Source organism: Amblyomma mixtum, chromosome 9 (assembly GCF_055824585.1).
Source record: "Amblyomma mixtum isolate Tamu chromosome 9, ASM5582458v1, whole genome shotgun sequence".
Lineage (NCBI taxonomy): Eukaryota > Metazoa > Arthropoda > Arachnida > Ixodida > Ixodidae > Amblyomma > Amblyomma mixtum.
The window spans coordinates 86,633,856-86,654,178 of NC_143020.1; the positions used below are offsets into that span (position 1 = coordinate 86,633,856).

Below are 20,323 nucleotides of genomic sequence, written 5' to 3' on the forward strand. Positions count from 1 at the left end.
AGAATATGGCAATTTTCAAGCATAACAACCAGCCAAAACTAATTCAATGCAGTATTTTTTACTCCCGGAAGTGAGAAACACGTGCACGACCAACCAAGAACTTGCTTAACCAGAAAATGTATGCTTCAGTTGTGATTTCAAGCTGAATATCCAAATGCACTACAAAAATAACTCCTGGCTTACTTTTATGCAATCTTTTCACCTGAAACTTCTAAGCAAAAGTATTATGCCAAATAACAGAAAAAAGCAGGTATGAAATAAATAAAACAATGGCTAGAAGAGGCACTGCCACAACTAAGAGAGGCAGGACAATTTGTGAACCTATAGAGGAGATAATGCGTAAGTTGAAAGGAACTCTTACAAAAACACACATTGGCTACAGAGCCATCAAACTCCAAGAAAATGTAGAACGAAAAAACTGCACAACACATCATAGAAACCGAATAAATAAAGCTTAGAATACAAACAATTGCCTAGAATGGAAAAAAAGTAAACAGAACAGGAACCAAAGCTTACAGATAACTGGATTAAAACCTTACAAATAGGAAAAGCCAGTAGAAAAATAAAGCAATTAACCACTTTAACTTACTAGGCAAGGTGGCATTCGCCAAAGGCCTGGTACAAAGGGGATGCCAATAGTTATCTATTAATCTAAGGGGAGATCTTTTGGTGCACAGTACAAAGACATGTCCCATCAATACATATTTTACAGGATAGGAGCATCAAGCTATGGGTCGGCACAAACTAACCACAGTTCCACGGGAATCTTCTCCTGGCTACTGGTGCTTCTCTAATGCCTGCAAAACTGAGAACACACAAAAAGCACAAAACACACAGAAAAAAATGACACCAGCATTGTTCGATATGGCTATAGCATGTAGTCCTGGTCATTAAAGTAGCCCATCTAGTGGAACCGAAGGGCATCATGCATTATTCATTCCTGAGAAGCGGCTATTGCAGGACGCAGAAAACGCAGTTTATACTTGCAGGCCAAGGAGACTACTTCCGCATACAAAAAAAAAATACTACTGATATGCCGTGAATCTGTGAGTGAGCAAATTTGGGTGAAAAGACTGGTAGACACTCAAGATAAAACAGTGGAAAATGTTTTTTCCTGATCACTCCATCCAGCTTTGTGTATTAACATCAAATAGGAATCATGGTGACCACTTTTCCGCACAGCTCACACGTCTCTTCTTTTGGAAGAATATGCTGCGCGTATGTCCAATATGCGAAGGCGACATAAAATGACTTCAATGAATGCCTCCAATAGGAAAGAGAGCTGGTACACTGTCAGAAATTCATCCCTTTTCATCAATTTATAGAGAGAAAGAGTTCAGTACTTTTTATTTACCTCTGCTCAATAAATTAGCCGATTTGCAACTGTGCAAGCATTGTTCTGAACAAATTATTGATTTGATTTTTATTGTAATATGGGCATTTATAGGCGCTATTGGCACTTACTATTGGCACTCGCTCGCACAGTCGGCTTATTGTCGCGACTGCAATTTCTTTTGCCACAAAACACAAAATTGCTACTCTACAATTCATTGTTTCTTCCACACTGAGCTACTGTTTTCTGATCTGGGGCGCTACCACACAAACTAAGATTAACATCATTCTTTTTAGGTTACAGAAAAAAGCAATACTATCATTAAAATGCCAACTTTAACACCCACACAAAACCATTCATTGAAGAATTGCAGCTTCCACCCGTCACCGAATTGCAAAATTCAGTGCTTAGCTCATGCTACTGCCGCGGCATAACCAAAAATGACACAAACCTCAAAGATCTTGCTTCATTAACATTGCGAACCAATGTGTACAACACACGTAGCACTGACCGCTGTGCAGTTCCTCGCACCCGAACAAATTACGGGCGTCAAATGTTAAAATACTGTTTGCCAACTACTCTTAACTCAGAATATATCTCCTCACTCTGAAAGAAGATTGCATGCCATTCGTTTTGTCTAATGTTTCTTTTGTGTTCTTCCGAATTTTTCCTATCTTTTTGTGCTCATTCCTAACATAGTGATCATCATAGCTGTTTCTGCCAAGTGTTTGTTAGTAGGTGTCACAAGCTGCCTCTCTTGTAGAGCGGAAGTTACGGGATCTTCCCGCTCCTCCGAGCATGCCTCGACATGACTCTCCGGGGCAGCGACCGGCCAATTCGTGTCCTTTAATTAAGTGCGCGTCTCTTTTTAATTTACAATAGGATATGTTTGGAAAATCGCAAGGCACTGTGCAGGAAAACAATTACAAGCAGTAAACACAAAAAAAACTGCTAACGGTCTAATAAACTTACGTATTCATCTTTGAATTAGCTTGCGAGATAGCTAAATCTAGCAGACCGCTAGGCACTATTGCAGACTGCCAGGCGAAAGAGGGATGAGTGAAACACTGTACCTAAGGTAAGGCACGTTAATTGGCACGTGGAACTTGAGAGAAAGAGATGAGGGAAGAAAAGAAAGTGCAGTGGTATTTATGAAAGAGATGGAGAAGACGACAGGGGAACCGAATAAGAGGCGGAAGAAGAAGAAAATGAAGTGAATGTATAAAAGGAGGGGTGGTGACGTGGACAGGAGGAGTAACTTCATAGGTGCAGACGTTAGCACAAGGCCGTCAGCTGCTGCAAGAGGTGTTCGATTGTGAGGCCTACTGACCAGGAATGGTCCTCACCGGCTGATGCCCAGTCCCCGTTAATCATGACGCTGACGTAGTCTTCGGGACACGGGCCCTGTGTCAATGCCTCAGGGACGACGACCCAGCCTGCGTTTGCTGTTTCCTCCCAGACCTCGTCACCGATACGAGGACGCTCCAGCGGCAACATCCAGCTAAGGTGACGTGGCCGCAACGACTCCCGTTACCTGATCCTCTTCAACACTACTCTCTTGAAACAGCGGCGTCTATTGAAACAATGTTCCTCCTGGGTTTTTGTCTGTGCTCCGTGTCCGAGCTAGCGTGCTAACTATACGCGTTTGGTAGCAAGCCTGTACGAGTGTGATTTTGTGGTTTACGCATGACGATCATTAGTGTGGTAGGACTACGGAGTTTTCTGTAGTGTTATCTTGGTGTAGGTGTAGTGCGCTTTTTGGTTGTTGTTCAGTCAAGTATAAAGTGTGGTGTTTTGTGTTTCCCTTTCAAAGACTTTTTTCTGCTTTATAGGCCTGCACGCACATAGAGCACTTACCATTCAACATCGCAGGCACATTTTTGTACGACAGCGTACTCGGTGGCGCTGACAATCGAAACCCGCACCACCCACATGCGAGGTGGATGCTCAAGCGACTAGGCCATCACTGCGGTTAGTCATGAAAATGAGTGACAAATTGAAATTCATGAGCCGACACATAAGTGGCCACTAATTAATAGCTTGATGGGTAGTAAACTCTTCATAATTCGTATTTCAAGAGACTGGAAGAAATGCCTCAGTTATCTGCATGTCGATGCATGAAATGCCATCCCCGCCCTCAAAAAAGTAAACATAAACACTGCCAATGATGCGGTGACAGGTTAAGAGGAGGCTCCATTGCCCAAACAACAAACAGCATGTGACGAGTGATCAGCTTCAGCGTGCTGGAAGAAAAAACTGGACTTAAACGAGGGGAACACAAGTTTGCATCCGAATGTTGACACTAGTCATATATGTATATAAAAAAAGATATGACCATTGACAAGACAGTTGACATCGCCAGGGGCTAGCAGTTAAGCTCAGAAACTGAATATACATTTCTACGCGATTTCTTGGGCTAGCAGCAATGACCCTTCTATCGCCGGCACTACTTATTTCACTGTGGGCACATCAGAGGTGCACGGACTACAATGCGCAACACAATAGGTGGAATTTTTGCACTATCGCTTGCACTGCCGGCAACACCTCGTATCACCCTCCCCCGTCCGTTTTAAACCCCACGCAAAAGTTAGCAAGAGGGCTTTCTCGCATATTAATTCACGAAGAGATAGCGGAGCTCATGCTAGAAGAGCTGTGAAGGCGACGAGTGCCGTGGGTGTGGGCATTAAGCATGCATCACATTATCGATAACACAAAAACTGCAGGCTCATACACTGTTATTGTTCGAATGGGGTGGTTGGCCATCTTATTCTCAACACATTTGATATGTCTGAAGGTACACCGACAGAACTGCGCAGGAGGTCCAAGCCTCACAGCGTCAAATTGTGACCGAACGTGATGATAAATAACACACGGACAATGCTTTTGTACAGTTTAACTAACAGTTATTGTTTGACTTATTTTTTGATTGATTGTACCTGCTCAGATATTGTGCTTTTTTCACACCCATAATATAACAAAAAACGACTATCTTTTCTGTGTCTTTCAGCATTGCCATAATCAACCAAAAGATAGCCTTCCCATCTATGTGAGCAATCTCATGAATCACTCCAACAATACAGCTGTGAACTGTGCAGAAGTGCACTAGACGGAGCGATGTCAGCTTCTGCCCGTGCAGCCGAACAACGAACTGTGACGCACGAGTGCACCTTGTCACACTGCTGTCACGTTAACATACAACAATGCACATCCACTCAAAACTAAAGCCTGCATTGCTCATCTGCTTGTCGACTTCAGACCAACGATAAAACATGTCTCAGAACATGGTGTTGCACACCTTCTAACAAAACAAGGGTGCCAGCATTGTGCACTATTACACCACAGTATTTTTCACATGTAACTACCGTGGTGGTTCAAGGCTAGCAGCTAGATCCCTTTCCTGTGGTTCTGCTGTGTAAGGGATGCAGTGGTATGCGTGTGAGCACTCACTCAGCATCACCTATAGTGACGAAGCATCTCAATGTTGTGGTGTGTAGGCTGAAAAATAGCCACTGGTTCATTCTGCAGAGTCAGAAGCGATTCCTCACTTGTCCACGCAATTTTAAAACAACAAATGGGATCCCTGTAAGTGAGAACCATCACCTTAATGACGCTCCTCACGAGCCCTTTCGGATGTCATGAAATCGTGAGCCAGCACAACTCAAAAGCACCTGATTTGCTTTTTATGCAATCAAAGAGAGGGCAGTGTGTGTACAGAGTTGGCTTTGTAGCTAGTTTAGCTTATGAGGGTTTAATGTCCCCAAAAGACTCGGGCTATGAGGGACGGCGTATTAAAGGGATCCGGAAATTTTTACCACCTGCTGTTTCATAACATGTACTGACATTACAAGGGCCTCTAGAATTTCGCCTGCATTGAAAATTGACTGCAGCAGCCGGGATAAATTGTTGTACGACCTTTCACTCCACAGAATGTACATTTTGTAATGGTAACTTCAATAAGATACTAATGGGCACTAAGAAATTTCACACAATGGACCCAAATTACAAGCTTTAAAATACACTATAAGATTGCAATCTTTTTCATAGGCACTAATCACAGTATTTTTTTGTTTTAGCAGCCATGACCCTTGCAGCGTGTTATCTTGAAGACCTCATGTAAATCGATAAGGCTTTTTCAAGTAACACCAACACAACCTAGAAGCTAGCAGAATGTGAAATGGCCACAAACAGCTGCTATTCTGACAGACAAAATACATTAAAAATGGCTTGGAAACAATGCTCCACAAATATTATGCCATTTCTATTGATGATGCAGATGTTAGTGAATTCTTTTGTTGGCTTTCGTTCCAAGGAAGAAAGATCTCTTAAAGCCTGAAAATTAATGAAAGACACATTATTTTGATGTTGGACACCTATTTGTCGCTAATCATTCCGGCCACCAACACTGCTGGAATAAGCATACAAAGATTTACACAAGAACAAGTTTTCCTTTATTGGCAGACAAACTTGACTGGTTCAGTGATATTAATATAAGTGAATATATTATTAGTGTCACAAAAATTGTCCCACTCAGACTGCTCTAATAAAATGAATTGCTATGCGAGCTTTCACTCACCCAAATCTCTTTATTGAGGCAGGGTGACAACTAGCGCCAGTGAATAATACTGAGTACAATGTTTTTTACAGTCTCAACCCAACAAGAAGTGATGGCATTCACGTGTGATGGTGATTTTACTTCCATTCACGCAAGTTTATAAGCATAGCAGGCTTCCTATCCATCTTCAGGAATGACTCAGAGCGGGTGTGTAGTCTAATGACACAAAAAATGTCATTTTCTAACAAGTTTGTCAAAGTGAACAAAGCTTAACATGTAATTAATGATGCAGATTAGCTACCCACAACTTACATAGGGTAGTCAGCTAGAATCTTGCTAGCTTGTACACAAATTGGCAGTTAGCAAAACAGTTATACCAGGGGGCAACACGGACCATTGCTATTTTTTGTGAACAGCGTTCTTGTGGTAGTTCAAACCATGGCTTTGAGTGAATCTCTTTTGGCACATGTCACATTGGTAGGGCTTTTCACCAGTATGGGTTCTAACATGAGTCACAAGGCTTGAACATACCGCAAAAGCCATAGGGCACAGCTGGCACTTAAATGGCTTTTCGCCCGTGTGGGTACGAATGTGTCCCATCAGGCTGCACTTCAATGTAAAGCTGCTGCCACAGTGGTCACATCGGTAGGGACGTTCCCCTGTGTGAGTGCGCTGGTGTATCTGCAGATTTGCTCTTCGTGAAAAGCTGCTACCGCAGCATTCACAATGGTAAGGACGCTCGCCTGTGTGAATGCGCTGGTGTTGCTTTAGGGTGAACTTTCGTGCAAAGCTATCTCCACAGTCGTTACAAAAGTATGGGCGGTCACCTGTATGGACTCGGAGATGCTGCACAAGATGGCATCTGTTTTTGAATCCCTTGCTGCAGTGGGTGCATTTGTGCAGCTTACTTCTTGCAGCTTTACTCCGGTGGTTCCCCATGCCAGAAGGAGTAGATTCCATGCAGTGGCTCACAGGGTGCCTTCCACTGGTTGAATCTTCCACAGCAGGTACGCCATGGTCGCTCTGTGTCACGACTGAACCTGTGTTGCACAGGCAGAGAACTTTAAATAAACTTCGAGAACCAACAATGCACAGTTCACTTGGAAGAACGAATAAGTTGAATTCGGAGGACACAGTCATCAAAAGCTGTGGATATCTATCAAGAATTTCATTCAACAGATCGGCCTTAAGAAGAAATCAGGCCTCAAACAAGACGTCTCTACAGTCAATTCTGCACGCAGGCAAAAAAAAAAAAAACATTTAAGCTACATTAGATGTTATCACTGCCAAGAAAAATTGGGCAGCCTTTGCAATCCATCCAAAGTTGCTGCATTTGACCATAGTGCATACATTACTGGCATCGTGAGGGGCACTGTCCAAAGTCCACACAGGTGGGCTTAATGGCTAAACAAGTGGCAGTCAGCTATGCTTAGCCCAATGCAAAATGCCACTTTCCTTTATTTCCTCCTTAGGGTCTAATAGGAGGAAAAGGCTGAAGGCTAAAAGCCAGACGAGCCCTTGGTCTCCTGTACAATTTCTTGCATCAATGAACAGAACTCACAGCGGAGACAGTTCGGTTAGTATAGTTCAAATATCATAAAATGCAACTTTGCAGAATATCGAAGGCCAATATCACCATCATTCACAATAGTTCAGTAAACTAAAGCTTCCGTATCCTACAACCTGCTCTTTGAAAGACAACCTTCAGGAAAGCATATATGGAGAAAAACTGCAGATTCTAACCTGGTGAGTTATGTCCAGAAGGCACAGCATAATTGTGGTCCCCGAAGCGCAAGCCTGCATGTGAAAACCAGATTACATCCACTATGATACAAAATTACATGTGCAACAGCTGATGTGGTGTTATGAGTACGACACAGTGAATATGGAATACACTCTTGTAAAACAGCTTTTCCAGCTTAAGTAAATTGAGTAGGGTGAGCCTGAAAACAAGTAAGCTTGAAAGCAAACATTTCCAGACAAGGCACTTTGGTCTACACAGGGATGTGGGTCTAATACCCATTTCCAGGCCCTCCATTCAGCAGAAGCCAGGGAAAAAGCTTACGCATTGTACCACAGGTGGGTACCCAGTGGCTCAGGCAATCCAACCCCGCACATCCTACATGCGAGATGCACGCTCCAATGACTAGGCCACCATTGCAGGGAGAGTGAATGTGTGCAAGAAACAGCGAGTAAAGGTGCGACTTGTGATCAGTTACTGCAATATTTTGAGCAGAAATCACAGCAGTACTACACTCGTTTTACGGACATTTTATGATGCAAAGGAACCAGTCGGGCAAAAATAAAAAACAAACACTGTGCAACACTTGTGCAACAGCGCATAGCATCACTACAGCACACAGCTTAACAAAAACATAGGCCAATTTTTTTTAATGGCTCTGCATTAAAATAAAACAATTTCCAGGTCAATGAAATGAAATGAGGTGCATGAAATTAAATCCATACACACTGAATACCAGATGTGCAGATATACATTCAGTACTGTTAGAAGACTAAAACAAACATTTTCACAGTACACTGCACACAACTAAATTTAGCATGCTGGTAGAAAGGCCTCAAAACGAAGTGGAATACCTCAGAATGCGGACTAAATGAACACAGCAATGAAGTTAGTTTAGAAAGTCACTAACGCTAAGAGTACACTAATCATAGTGCACTCTTCACAAAGCCAAAAGGATGAACATCAACCAGTAAACAGCGGCAGATACAGTAGAATATAAAATTCACCACACGATACAGAACAGGTTTTGCAGAGGTACAGTGATCCCAAAGCCCCAGCCCGAGAGATAAAGCAGGAGTGCGACGTGGTGAAGTTGCATCGAATTACGTAAGCAAGCATTCGCAGAATCAAGGTCATACAGCACACGATTCAGGAAATAAAGATTGATGTGTCAAACACAGGTGACCAAAAGCCCAATAATTTCAATGCACACAGTTTTCACCCTTTTCTTCCATTACAAAATGTAAGAATATTGCATAAATTAAAAAAAAAAATCAATTCGTGCACATAAGAGAACAATTACACAAGTACCAGCATAATTTTGTGCTTTCATGCGATGTCACATGAAGTTTTTTTGCAATGACCCCCACCTCAGAGGAGATCTTGCTTTCAACGCTGAATAACAGGATAAAGTCTGATTCACCCCATTTTTTACCAAAAAAAAAAGGCATCATTTTCTGCCATTTGTGTTTTTGATTGAGCATAATACTTTGGAACCATGGGCTTCCTTTATTAAAGGTGTGCACCAGATGCTTTTTTCTTCTTCCAATTATTCATGCCGTGAATTTACTTGACGAAGGGACATGCAATGTCCTACCGTCACCAGCACAGACTTTCTTACAAAAATATGCAACATCTCCGGAATATTATAACTGCCCTAAAAAATATGCCAATCTGACCCACTGTCTTCTAGAATGCCCCACGGCCATTCAGCCTCTGAGTGACCAAATAATGTGATTCTATGAGTACTACTAATTGCCCACCACAAGGGTACACACGTTGCAGGCTTCACCTCACTGCTCTACGTGGTCAGGTGTTGTTTTAGTACCACAACTGAAATGGGAATCCCACTGAGAACTTAATTTAAACTGTTCAATCAATGCACGCCAGTGAGTCCTGCTACACCACCCTTGAGCTAAGAAGAAGAAAGAACTTGGTGTCTATTTTTAATCTCGCTACTCCCTTGTTCCCTCTCCATTCCAAGCCTGATGTCATTCCCGCTGAAAGAATTTTACTGTTTACAAAACGCGTTCACTAAAAAAAATTTGTTTTTAGAGCAGCACACATTTTCACTATTTAAATCCATAGAATTCAAGCAAAATAATTAAAAACACTTCTATCTCACTTCGAACATAGACACAATTCGCTGAGTTCATTGCACACGCAATTTTCCAGGTTATGAGCATCAAGCAATGGAGTTGGGGAAGGCTGGCAAGCGTGGTATTGAAGGTTTCTTCCTCTGGAACCTTGTACACATTGGCTTATCGACAATGGCCTGCAAAGTAACGGAGAACAATTGAACGCCATTATAAAACAAACACAAATGCCACAAGCACCGGGGCCAGTTTGGTTTTGTGCAAATGGCAAAGCACAAAGAACTAAGAATGCAAAATATCTGCGCCTGACTACACATTCTGCCGTTTTCCTTCTGCAAGTAAAAAATGAGAAAGGATATGGATAGGGAAAAATAAGTGCAATGGCAATCTACTGTAAACTTCGAGTACAAATTTTTGAAACTGATGTCCTCTACCAGCTAAAATGCAATCTCACTCTCTCAAATGCATTTAGCACGGCTGGTCTGGAAAGTTCTCTTAGCACAGAACGATGGACTCGTGCACCTAACTTTGCACATGTACATAAGTGAAGGTAAAGTTCTGCCTATGTTCGTGGTAGTAGGCTGCATTCAAAGGTTCTTCCCCAAGCATTTACTCTCTGTCCTACTAATACTGCCATTCATGCCTGCAGTTTGAAACAACGCGCAGTAGATTAAGGAGAAGTCTCCAAGGCTACAACAGCATTGTTTATATGTTTTGTGTACTGAATACATTTAATGCAGTCCTAGATCAGTGGACTGACTTAGGAGACTCACTCGGGCTCATATTCAGAAGATCCCATGAGTGGTGAGCGAGTCGGATCCAGACCCACATTCAGATCATGATCCGAGTCGTGGGTGAGTCTGGGTCAGGCTCATATTATTATGATCTGTGTTTCTGCAACAACGATGCAAGCTTAGATTTCTATGCCTCCTTGTTTAATAACAGCAGAGAAGAGGAATGATTCAGTGCCGCTATTAAGAACGCTTGAGGGCCAGGCAGTTTGGAGACGTCTGTGGGTGACCGAAGAAGAGAATTTTGCGGAATCAACGAAGACAACATTTCGTCCCACCATTCCCATTGCTAGTTTTACGCGGGTGCAGTAATGAGCCGATAGCTTTGACCGAGTCACACCATGCTGTTTAGAGTTTCCATTAGCACGACGATTTGTATAACATTCAGGACATGTACATAAGCTATCTAATTTTGACATAAAGGCAAAATAGCACTTATCTGCATTACGGTTAAAAATGCGGCCCGTGCAACTTGAAAAATGTAATTGAAAACATTAGGGTTCAAACCTAATCCAAAGAGCGTCAGACCAAGAAGATGCATTCGTGAGCCTTAATTTGGACCTCTGTAGCCACACACATGCGTGGCCGAAAAGTATGACCATACCAGAAAAAGAAAAACCAGAAAAAGAATGCTTGAGTTGCAATTTCAAGGTCAATAGCCAACTGGAATGCAGAAACGACTCCTGCCTTTATTTATGCAATCTTTTCATCTGAAAATTCCTATCAAAAATGTTACATAAAAAACAGACAAAAAAGCAGATATGAAATAAATAAAGTGACGGCTAGAAGAAGATGCATTACCACAACTAAGAAAGGCAGGACAATTTGTGACCCTAGAGGAGATAATGTGTAACTTGCAAGTAAGTCTTACAAAACAACACATTGGCTAATGTGCCACCAGACTCCAAGAAACATCAGAATAAAAAATTGCACAACACAGCACAGAAATGTCAGAAATACAGCAGCGAATAAAATAATAGCCTTGAATAAAAAAAATTAATAGATAGGCTAGGATTAATCAAAGCTTAAAAAAAGGAAGAGCCAGTAGAAAAAACAATTCACCACTTTAACTTACTAAGCGAGGTGGCACTGGCCACAGGCCTGATCAAAGGGGATGCCAATAGTTATCTATTAATCTAGGGGAGATCTATTGGTGTGTGGCACAAAGATACGTCCCTCAAAAAATTGTGTTACAGGACAGGAGCATCAAGCTACGAGTCTGCGTAAGTTGGCAGCAGTTCCTCTGGAATGCTCTTCCTCTGGCTACTGGTGCTCCTCCAATGCCTGCAAAACGAGAACACGCATACAAAAAAAAGACACTGGCATTGTTCAATATGGCTATGGGATGTAGTCCTGCTTTTTAAAGTAGACCACTTAGTGGAAATGAAGGGTGTTAAGCATTTTTCATTCCTGTCAAGCAGCTGTATTAGGACGCGGAAAAGGGATTTTATACTTCCATTTCAAGGTGATTAGTTCCGTACAGACAAAAAAAAGCCTACTATATCGTAAGTAGAAGCTGTTTGTACCTGTTTTCAACGTAAACTGCTGGTTACAGGTACTGCCATCGAGATATGGTTAACCAGATTCCACAAGTCACCCCAACACACCATGAACGGCTCTCATACGCAACGACACGGAATTCATAAATTATCACCCTTTCTACCAAAAGCTCTAGAGCACAACAGAACTAACTGTTGCATTTGCTATGTGATTACGAAGACAGAAGAATGCAGACATCCGAGAAGAAATGCGAACGGTGCCATCTCCACGAACGTGCTGTCGTTGGTAAAGCCTTGTACAAGAGAAATAAGGCGTGGAAAGGTCACTGGTGACGAGTCAGTGAGATGGTCATGGCTTAAAAATAACCCCATGTGAATTTACATCAATTAACACCAAATACAGCTTTGCTGCCTATTGTATCTACTTGCGCACTGAGGCAAGTGTTGAAGTAGCAGGTTTAAAGGAATAAGTCCGGCAGATTTCACTGAAGAAAATGTGTCTGGTATTGCGGTTACACACTTCTGTGGCTTTCATGTTGGTGGAAAAAGCGTACACAAGCCTGAATCTTACGTGACTGCGCGATGACATTTGGGCACGCGCGCACAAAGACGGACTATGTCTTCACACGCGCACGCTACAAAAGGGAAGTTCACCGGGTCGAATAAAGCTATCCTTGCTTTGTATGCACATAGATTTCTTCTTCTTCTTCTTCATCCTCTTAAAAATGGCACATACCCACGTGGGGGCATTGGCCAAGGTGTAGTGACATAAACAAGGAAATTTTCATTGGCGATTACGACAAAACATCTGAGCCAAGCGTGAATTTTGAAAAATGTATCGATGAAAAACGACAGAAGAATATTTAAAGTTACAGAACAATTTGGTGAAAAAAAAAGAAAAACTCCAAGAATTTTAAAAGAGTTAGCGAATCAGCCTACCAGTTGCAATTATGTAATCACAAAGAATCTCATAAACAGAACCCAATGCAAATCCTTTGGCGCTCGCACCGAACAACAACACTGGCAGAGATAACGGGAGCCCTAACCTGGAGAGAGGGACCTCCAGGTAAATCTTTCTATGAAGTGCGAGCTCTGGACAGTAGAGAAGGAAATAGTCTACAGATTCAACATCCCCGCATGAGTCACATAGGTTTGTCGGTGACCACCTGCATCTGCATAGGTATAAATTTAAACTAGGAATCCTGCACCACAACCGCATCATTGATACCTCACACAGCCTGGTTTTACACGAACGGACGTTGCAATTATATGCTAAGAGCTGATAGTCAGTGGAATTTAGTAAGAGATTGCGTAACCGGGCTGATATGTTGGAACCGCTGAAACCTGGAAATCGCCAGCAGACTGAAATTCGGGACAGGATGTGTCACTGACTCGTCAAGAGCTGACCTTGCTAAGTAATCAGCCACCTCGTTTGAATGAATGCCTGCATGGCCAGGAACACAGACAAAACGGACCTCCTTTAAAGTGGACGGGACAAAAAATCGCAGGAAACAGCTAAAAAAATCTTTGTGAAGTTTCAAGGGAGACTAAAACTGACAAACAATCAGCCTCCTAGGATGATAGCGTGGGATACATGACATGGAGTTTTGCGCAAGGCCATTCTAAGAGCCAAGAATTCTGCAAAGAATATAGGAATACAATCTGGCATGCGGACAGAATAGCTCCATGCCAAATCTTACGAAAATATGCCAACTGCACCTTTTTGCAACTGACGGAGGCATCGGTAGAAAGCACCATATGATGGGGGTATTCCGCTATGTGATCAGAAAGAATACTGTTTAAAATGTCTGAGGGCATGTGTTTCGCATCAGATGGGAAGATGCGGTCAAAATGGAATTCCGCTGCTGCCAGCGTGTCGTCAACCCACTGCAAAGAACTGAGATCAACACCAATCAGTGTTAAAAGGTTCTGCGTTAAGGTAATTTGTGCCATTCGATAACGTGGCCATTCATGGCAAAAGAATAACGCCGGATGCGACACAAAATTCTGAGTACTGACATCAGTCATCGGGTCCAACGACTTGAGGAAAGTTCACACCGCAAGTAGCTGAAAGCGGGAAATTAGATCAGGGATACTGGCTTCGAGATAAAGCAGGGTGTTTGAAACTGATTTTGGGAGACCAAGGCAGAGACGTAGAGCTCGTCTTTCCAGTAATATTAAGGGTTTAATCTTGTAGTTTGCACTACCAGAGAACAGAATGCAACCAGATTCAAGTACAGGTCGTACATAGGCTTTGTATAGAAACAATAATGTGTCGCGGTGCATCCCAAACTTTTTATTGGCGATTCGTCTCAGCCGGCCTAGAGAGTGTTCTCCTTTAAACACATTGTTCTTTATATGAAGGCTCCAATCTAATGCTGGGCGATAATTAACACCTAGATATTTAACGGATTACCCTTTTGGAATCTGGTTAGAGTGGTACACTAATGAAATGTGCAAAAGCATGTCTGGAGGAAATACCAGTATGCCACATTTTTAACTTTCAGGGATAAATTGATACGGTGCACCAAACTCCAAGAGCATCCAAATATCCCTGCAGAATCTGGTAAAGGGAATAGATATCCCAGGCCGAAGCAAAAAAAAACTGTTATATCAGGACGAATGGGGATGTCACTGACAAAAATATTAAGACGGAAGCATTTAATGCCTCATCGTTGTAAGCAGAAGTTGTCGACAGAAATGTCACGCTTTTCAATTGGTTGAAATGGTCGTGACGCCACAGCGCGCGAATTTCAAACGGGGCTAATTGTACTTTGGCTAGTAACCATGCAACCAACTACAGGGATCGTATAGTGATGCTCCAAGTAAGTGGGAATGAGTTGAGTTAATTGCTTAATTACCTAATTAGCCCAATTAACATTTCTAGGAAGGTCAGATAAATAAATAAAACCAAGTAGGAAACCGGTCGAGCTCGGGAATCGAACCCCGGTCTCCGGAGTGCGAGACGAGCACACTACCACTCCGCCATGCCAGCTCGATGGTTCGGAATGAACAAAGGCGCGTCTGGTGAATATGATGTCTTCGTTCACTTCCATCTTCCTCCCTTCCCGTTACGGCGAGGTTCAGGTGTCCACTGAGGTATGCGAGACAGATGCATTCCCTTCCCACACAAACCAATTTACCGACGAGCAAGGCGTAAAACCGAACGGGCAATGGCGTACTGTGGACTCCCTGGCAGCGTTGCAAGACGCTGTCGCGTTCCACTCTTACAGGCGAACCTTAACATCTTAACCACACATCAGTGACACAAGCAGCAACACTGCGCTTAAGGCTTTCGCCTCACTGAACTTTAGGTCAACAAAGTGCCCCCTGAATTTTCTTTTAAAAAGCAGCAGTGATGCAACCGAACCTTGCGGCACTCCTCTCGACTGATAATAAGTATTAGAACATAGGGTTCCCTCTGTGCAGTAAAAGTATCTGTCCTTCAGAAATTCAGATATCCACGCCTAAATCTAGGTTGGAGGATGTAACTGCGCAAGTCTGTTAAGTAAAATAGTATGTTCTACACTATCATAGGCCTTTGCTACATCAAAAGTCACCAAAGCTGAAGCTTCCCTTTTACATATCGAGAGCCGGACTCTACTCTCTAAATCCACATGTGCTGACCCTATAAAAAATATGTGACGAAAGCCAATCTGTCCTGAGCTAGTGCCATTAACATCTTGAACATGTTTTGTGAACACTATCTTGAACACATCTTGAACACTATTCTTTCTATTAATTTGACTAAATTTGAAGTTAGTGCGATTGGCCGAATATTATCTAAGACATATCCTTTCCCTGCATCTTTCATCAATAAAATAATGTTCGCTATCTTCCAAATGCTTGGAATCCATGCATTTTTCAATCAAGCACTGACAATAGCTAAGAGGTTGCTTGTAAAATCCTGGGTTAAAATTTTAATTGTACCAACAGTGACACCACCTTCTCCTGGAGCTGCAGGATGCAACATTGCCAGGACTGAGAGGAGCTCGGATGCGTCAACCTCGGTGTAATCTGAAGAGGGTGAGACTGTGCACAATGGGACGTTTCTCTGCGTCTGGAAATGTAACGCCAGTCCCTGAGGAATACCCTTCAGGGTTTCCTGAGCCTTTTGTGGTGATAACACTGTTGAAGAAGTGAGGTGAGGGACTGGAGAACTCTTGTTGCATTCCATGAATCTATGCAGAGCCTTCCAATTGTGAGGATGTGAAAGATAAGCGTTTAAATTTCGGTTATACTCCTCCTAGGCTTCTGCGATTGTTCTTTTCAAAGATGCAGAGAAAAATTTGTAATTTAACCAATTTGATGGACTCTGGTTGCAGGATGGCCTCTTCCAGGCCGCTTTTCTGCGACGATAGGCCTTCTCGCATTCTTCTGTCCACCAAGGAGATAGCTGTTTATTAGAGGCCGCTGCGTGCACAGTGAATATTGAGTGCTCTACTGCACTTTGCAAAAATGAAACCGTCTGCTGAGCTCTGTCATCCCGGCTAGTACTGACTATAGAGGCGAGGATGACATCAAACTTTTATAAATATTATGGTTAACAAATTTATGGGTTACATAACTATTTTTGAGCGGAGATAACCGGAGAGTGAAAGTTATAATAAAGTGGTCCCTAGATGTACCCGAATCTTCTGTCAACCAATCAGCCTGCCTGCTGATGATGTTAAGTCAATGGCTGAGCGAGCAAAAACCTCGCATAAAAGTTGTTTCTCTTGAATTGCAGCAGTGTACAGCATTTGCAGACAGCCACGAACAGAGAAGCTGGCCGCAGGAGTCAGCACGACTTTCCCAATCACTATGGTGGTAATTAAAACCTCCTGCAATGAACACACTGCTTTCGCAGCCACCAAGCTGTCTAAACAGTCCGTCCCGTGTACACCTGAAGGAAAATAGACATTAGCAAGTGTAATATCGGCACGCTGCGGAAATGAAATTTTGATCGCTAAAAGCTCACAGTCAGGGAGAAGAATTTTCGTAGAGATAGATGCCTGACAACATATATGTTTAGATAGCATGGTTACCAATCCACCTCCCCTACCAGTATTTCGATCTGATATGAAAACCCGAAAGTCTCTCACTGAAAATGATTTACAAGGTGATAACCATGTTTCTTGTAAAAGTACGACATCAAGGTTATGTTTGTGAATAAGTAGATCTAGATCTTTAAGAGAAGAGAGTACAGAGTGGCAATAGGGGATATTCAAAATTCCGCAAGTGCGCTTTGCCGCATAACAATGTTGCCCCAAAGAAGATGGCCGACTTCGCTATAAAGGAACTGCGTGGGATACAGGACAGGCACTAAAGGTGTAGATAGAATGTAAGAAACGTATTTTGGAAGAATCAAACAAAAAAACAATCTTTCTTGCTATGTTTCAGCTGGAAACGCATAGTCAGACATCTTGTTTGGGGCAACATTGTTATGCGGGAAAGCGCACTTACGGAATTTTGAATATCCCCTGTTTCATTGTAACACTGTTACCTGCCATGATTATTGACCAATTGAAGAGGCAGAAGCCACCTCTTTGAGGCGGAGGAAGTTTAGGTGGTCCTTTTTTAGCTTTCATCTGGGAAGAACCAGATTTAGATGGTGACAAGGAAACACAACACTTCTGCGTAGGACAGGACATTTCGACATCTGTTGAGCAGATGTCGGGGCGACATGCACTGCCAGGAACAGAGATGTTAGGTGGGACTTGGGAAGCATCAGCAGGTGATGTCGAGCGGCTAGCACTAGCTGCACAAGCTGAAACAGATGCAGACGTTGCTGCCAGAACGGATGTTGATGATGACACAGGTTGAACCGCAACATACTGAGCCAATGCCTCAGAAAATGCGTTTAACATTCACTCAGCCACATTTTTAAGGGCTTTTTCTACAGTGGTGACAATGGAGGCAGTCAAGTTGGACTCAATGCCCTCAACAGAAGCGCGCACATGACTAGCGTATGAATCTTTTTTCCTGTTAAGAAGAGTGCAAGCATCAGCTCTGGAGCACCACTTCTCTTTGGTGATGTCTAACAAGCTACGCTCTTCACAGCGTGTTGCACAATCGGCATCATCTGCTGGGTGGTTATTGCTGCAGAGGCAGCAATGAGGCTGATCTGGGGTGCAGTTATCATCAGCATGACCTTCTCCAACAAAACAGCAGCAGGTCTCTAACTTGCATGCTTTACCGCAATGCCCTAACCCCCAACAGTTGGTGCTTTGCAGAGTGCGCGGTTGCAGAGTGTCCACACGATTTACAATCGGCCAGATTTTTAGCTCATCAGTGCAGGAAGAGTCGGCAAAAGTTTTTATCACACTCAGTAGCCACACGCGACCCATTGACATCTCTACTGCATTGACAGACTGAAAGGACTCCAACTCCTGCATCCTGAAACAGTATTTCCTGCGGGGATGATGCTGGGTCGACACCGCGTACAATACCTTTGACACATGCAAGCTGTTCGGGAATGAATGCTTTCACCGGGAATGAGCTGAAAATTTTGCACTGGAGCAAGTCTGCTACACAAGCGCTGTCTGAGGACTTGCAGACAATGCCTCGACGGCATGATCTTAGCTCCCGTTAAATCAGTTTGGGGATTTCCATTTTGATCGCACCCTCACCAATTGGGACGAGAGCCACAGGAATTGCATCAATGCCATTTTTTTAGAAGGACTCAAGCGGCAGGCTTTGGGCTGGCAAGCTGGCAAACCAAGCTGCCAACCCTCCACCTGGGGAGGTCAAAGACATCTCTCAGCGAAACACGCCCTCAGGTTCACTTGAACTGCGTCTTAACCGAAGCCTTGGCCAAAACCCCCCAACGTAGAACGGCCTCACCAATGATGAACGAGCCGGAACCGCCAGAAGCACAGAAACAGCAGCAGCCCGCAAGGATACGTCAGCGCACTCCTTCTATCTTATTCTTCTTACAGACCGACAACACACAAATTATGTAATGCAACAGCTAGAGGAAACTGAAGGAACGGTCACAACCGGCAACACACAAAAAGTAGGGCCCCTAGAAATGAAAAATGTGCGATTATTGATGCCACCGGCGATGCAGCTTGTGCGATCTTACATCTTCTCTCATGATTTGCGTGGGCACGTTTGAATATATGTATAAAAAAAAACATTATGAAAACCTTCTAGACAACTTCAATTAAGTATTATTAACGAAGAAAAGTGTGATCTGTGCACAAAGTATAGTTGATGGAAAACTGGCTGGCAGTTCTGACTACACTTTAGTTCTGACCTTCCAAAGCGATCGAAAGCAAAACCGAAATTGAGACTGTTGGTTTCGATATCGCACCTGATGGGCGCAATGCTTGAATTTTGTATCTGAATTTTATATCCGCGTCTTAACTTGTACGTGCGACGGTTTACTGAGGGCCACTGCGAACGAAACCATATGTGGAGATACTTTTCCACTGCACTATAGTTGATTGAAAACTGGCTGTCAGCGGTGACCTTCCAGCGTGATCGAAAACAAAACTGTTGGTTTCGATATCGCACCCGCTGCAGCGCAATGCTTGAATTTTGTATCCGAATTTTATGTCTGGCTTAATTTGCTCGTGCGATGGTTTGCTCGTCGCCACTGCTAACTGCCTGAATAGAAACCATATGCGGCGATTCCTCTCCACTGTATTGAAACTACACTCCGCCGACGCGTTGAACGCGCAGCACTAGAACCTGTCCAGCCCGATGCCGCTACGCACAGCGCATATCACGCCTATTCTAAACGCCTGTTACGAGGACCTGATCATGTGTACAGTTTTAAAATACAGCTCCTGTCCGTGCTTATTTTCAGAAAATGCGGTAAGGTGACGCTATGCAATGAGATCCTTTGGAGGGACACTTCGCTAATTGCGATTGTATATGGTATAACGTTCTACTCCAGCAGTTGTAATGGATTTTAGCGCATTCGTTGCGGAGTAGCGGAAGTATTACCCTGGTATGCGGGCTCCACGTTCCCTTTTCCACAACATACAGAGACTTCCATATTTATCTGCCGGATTTTGACAAAAAATATTCCAGGAAGCAAATTTCAAAAGCAGATATATATCGCTCAAGAAGATATATCGCGTACGTGCTTGTCTTCGCGTTGATGTTTACGGCGCGTACGCGACTACGACTACCATGCGTCCACCAAAGGATTAAATTTGTTTGCTTTTGAGAAACCTCTGGGATGCTTATAAAATCTCATAGTTTGTTAAGCTTACTTTTTTTTAGATATATAAAAACGAGACATTTCCACAAGCGCACTTTCTCCAATGAGCAAACAAGGGTGAAAAGACTGGCAGGCATTCAGAATAAAACAGCTGAA

The 20,323-nt window shown here is 43.1% G+C and overlaps 1 protein-coding gene across 1 annotated transcript in view; it reads right to left on the reverse strand.

The window, feature by feature from the left end:
- Positions 1 to 5,175: 5,175 nt before the first annotated feature.
- Positions 5,176 to 20,323, reverse strand: part of LOC149329991 (uncharacterized) — a 33,629-nt gene continuing 18,481 nt past the window's right edge. Inside the window, exons 5-6 of the mRNA XM_089560711.1 lie at positions 7,629 to 7,682; positions 5,176 to 6,925 (exon numbers count right to left, since the gene is read on the reverse strand). Of these exons, the coding sequence (XP_089416837.1) occupies positions 6,285 to 6,925; positions 7,629 to 7,682 (695 nt within the window). The 3' untranslated portion in view covers positions 5,176 to 6,284. The remainder of the gene's footprint in view (positions 6,926 to 7,628; positions 7,683 to 20,323) is intronic.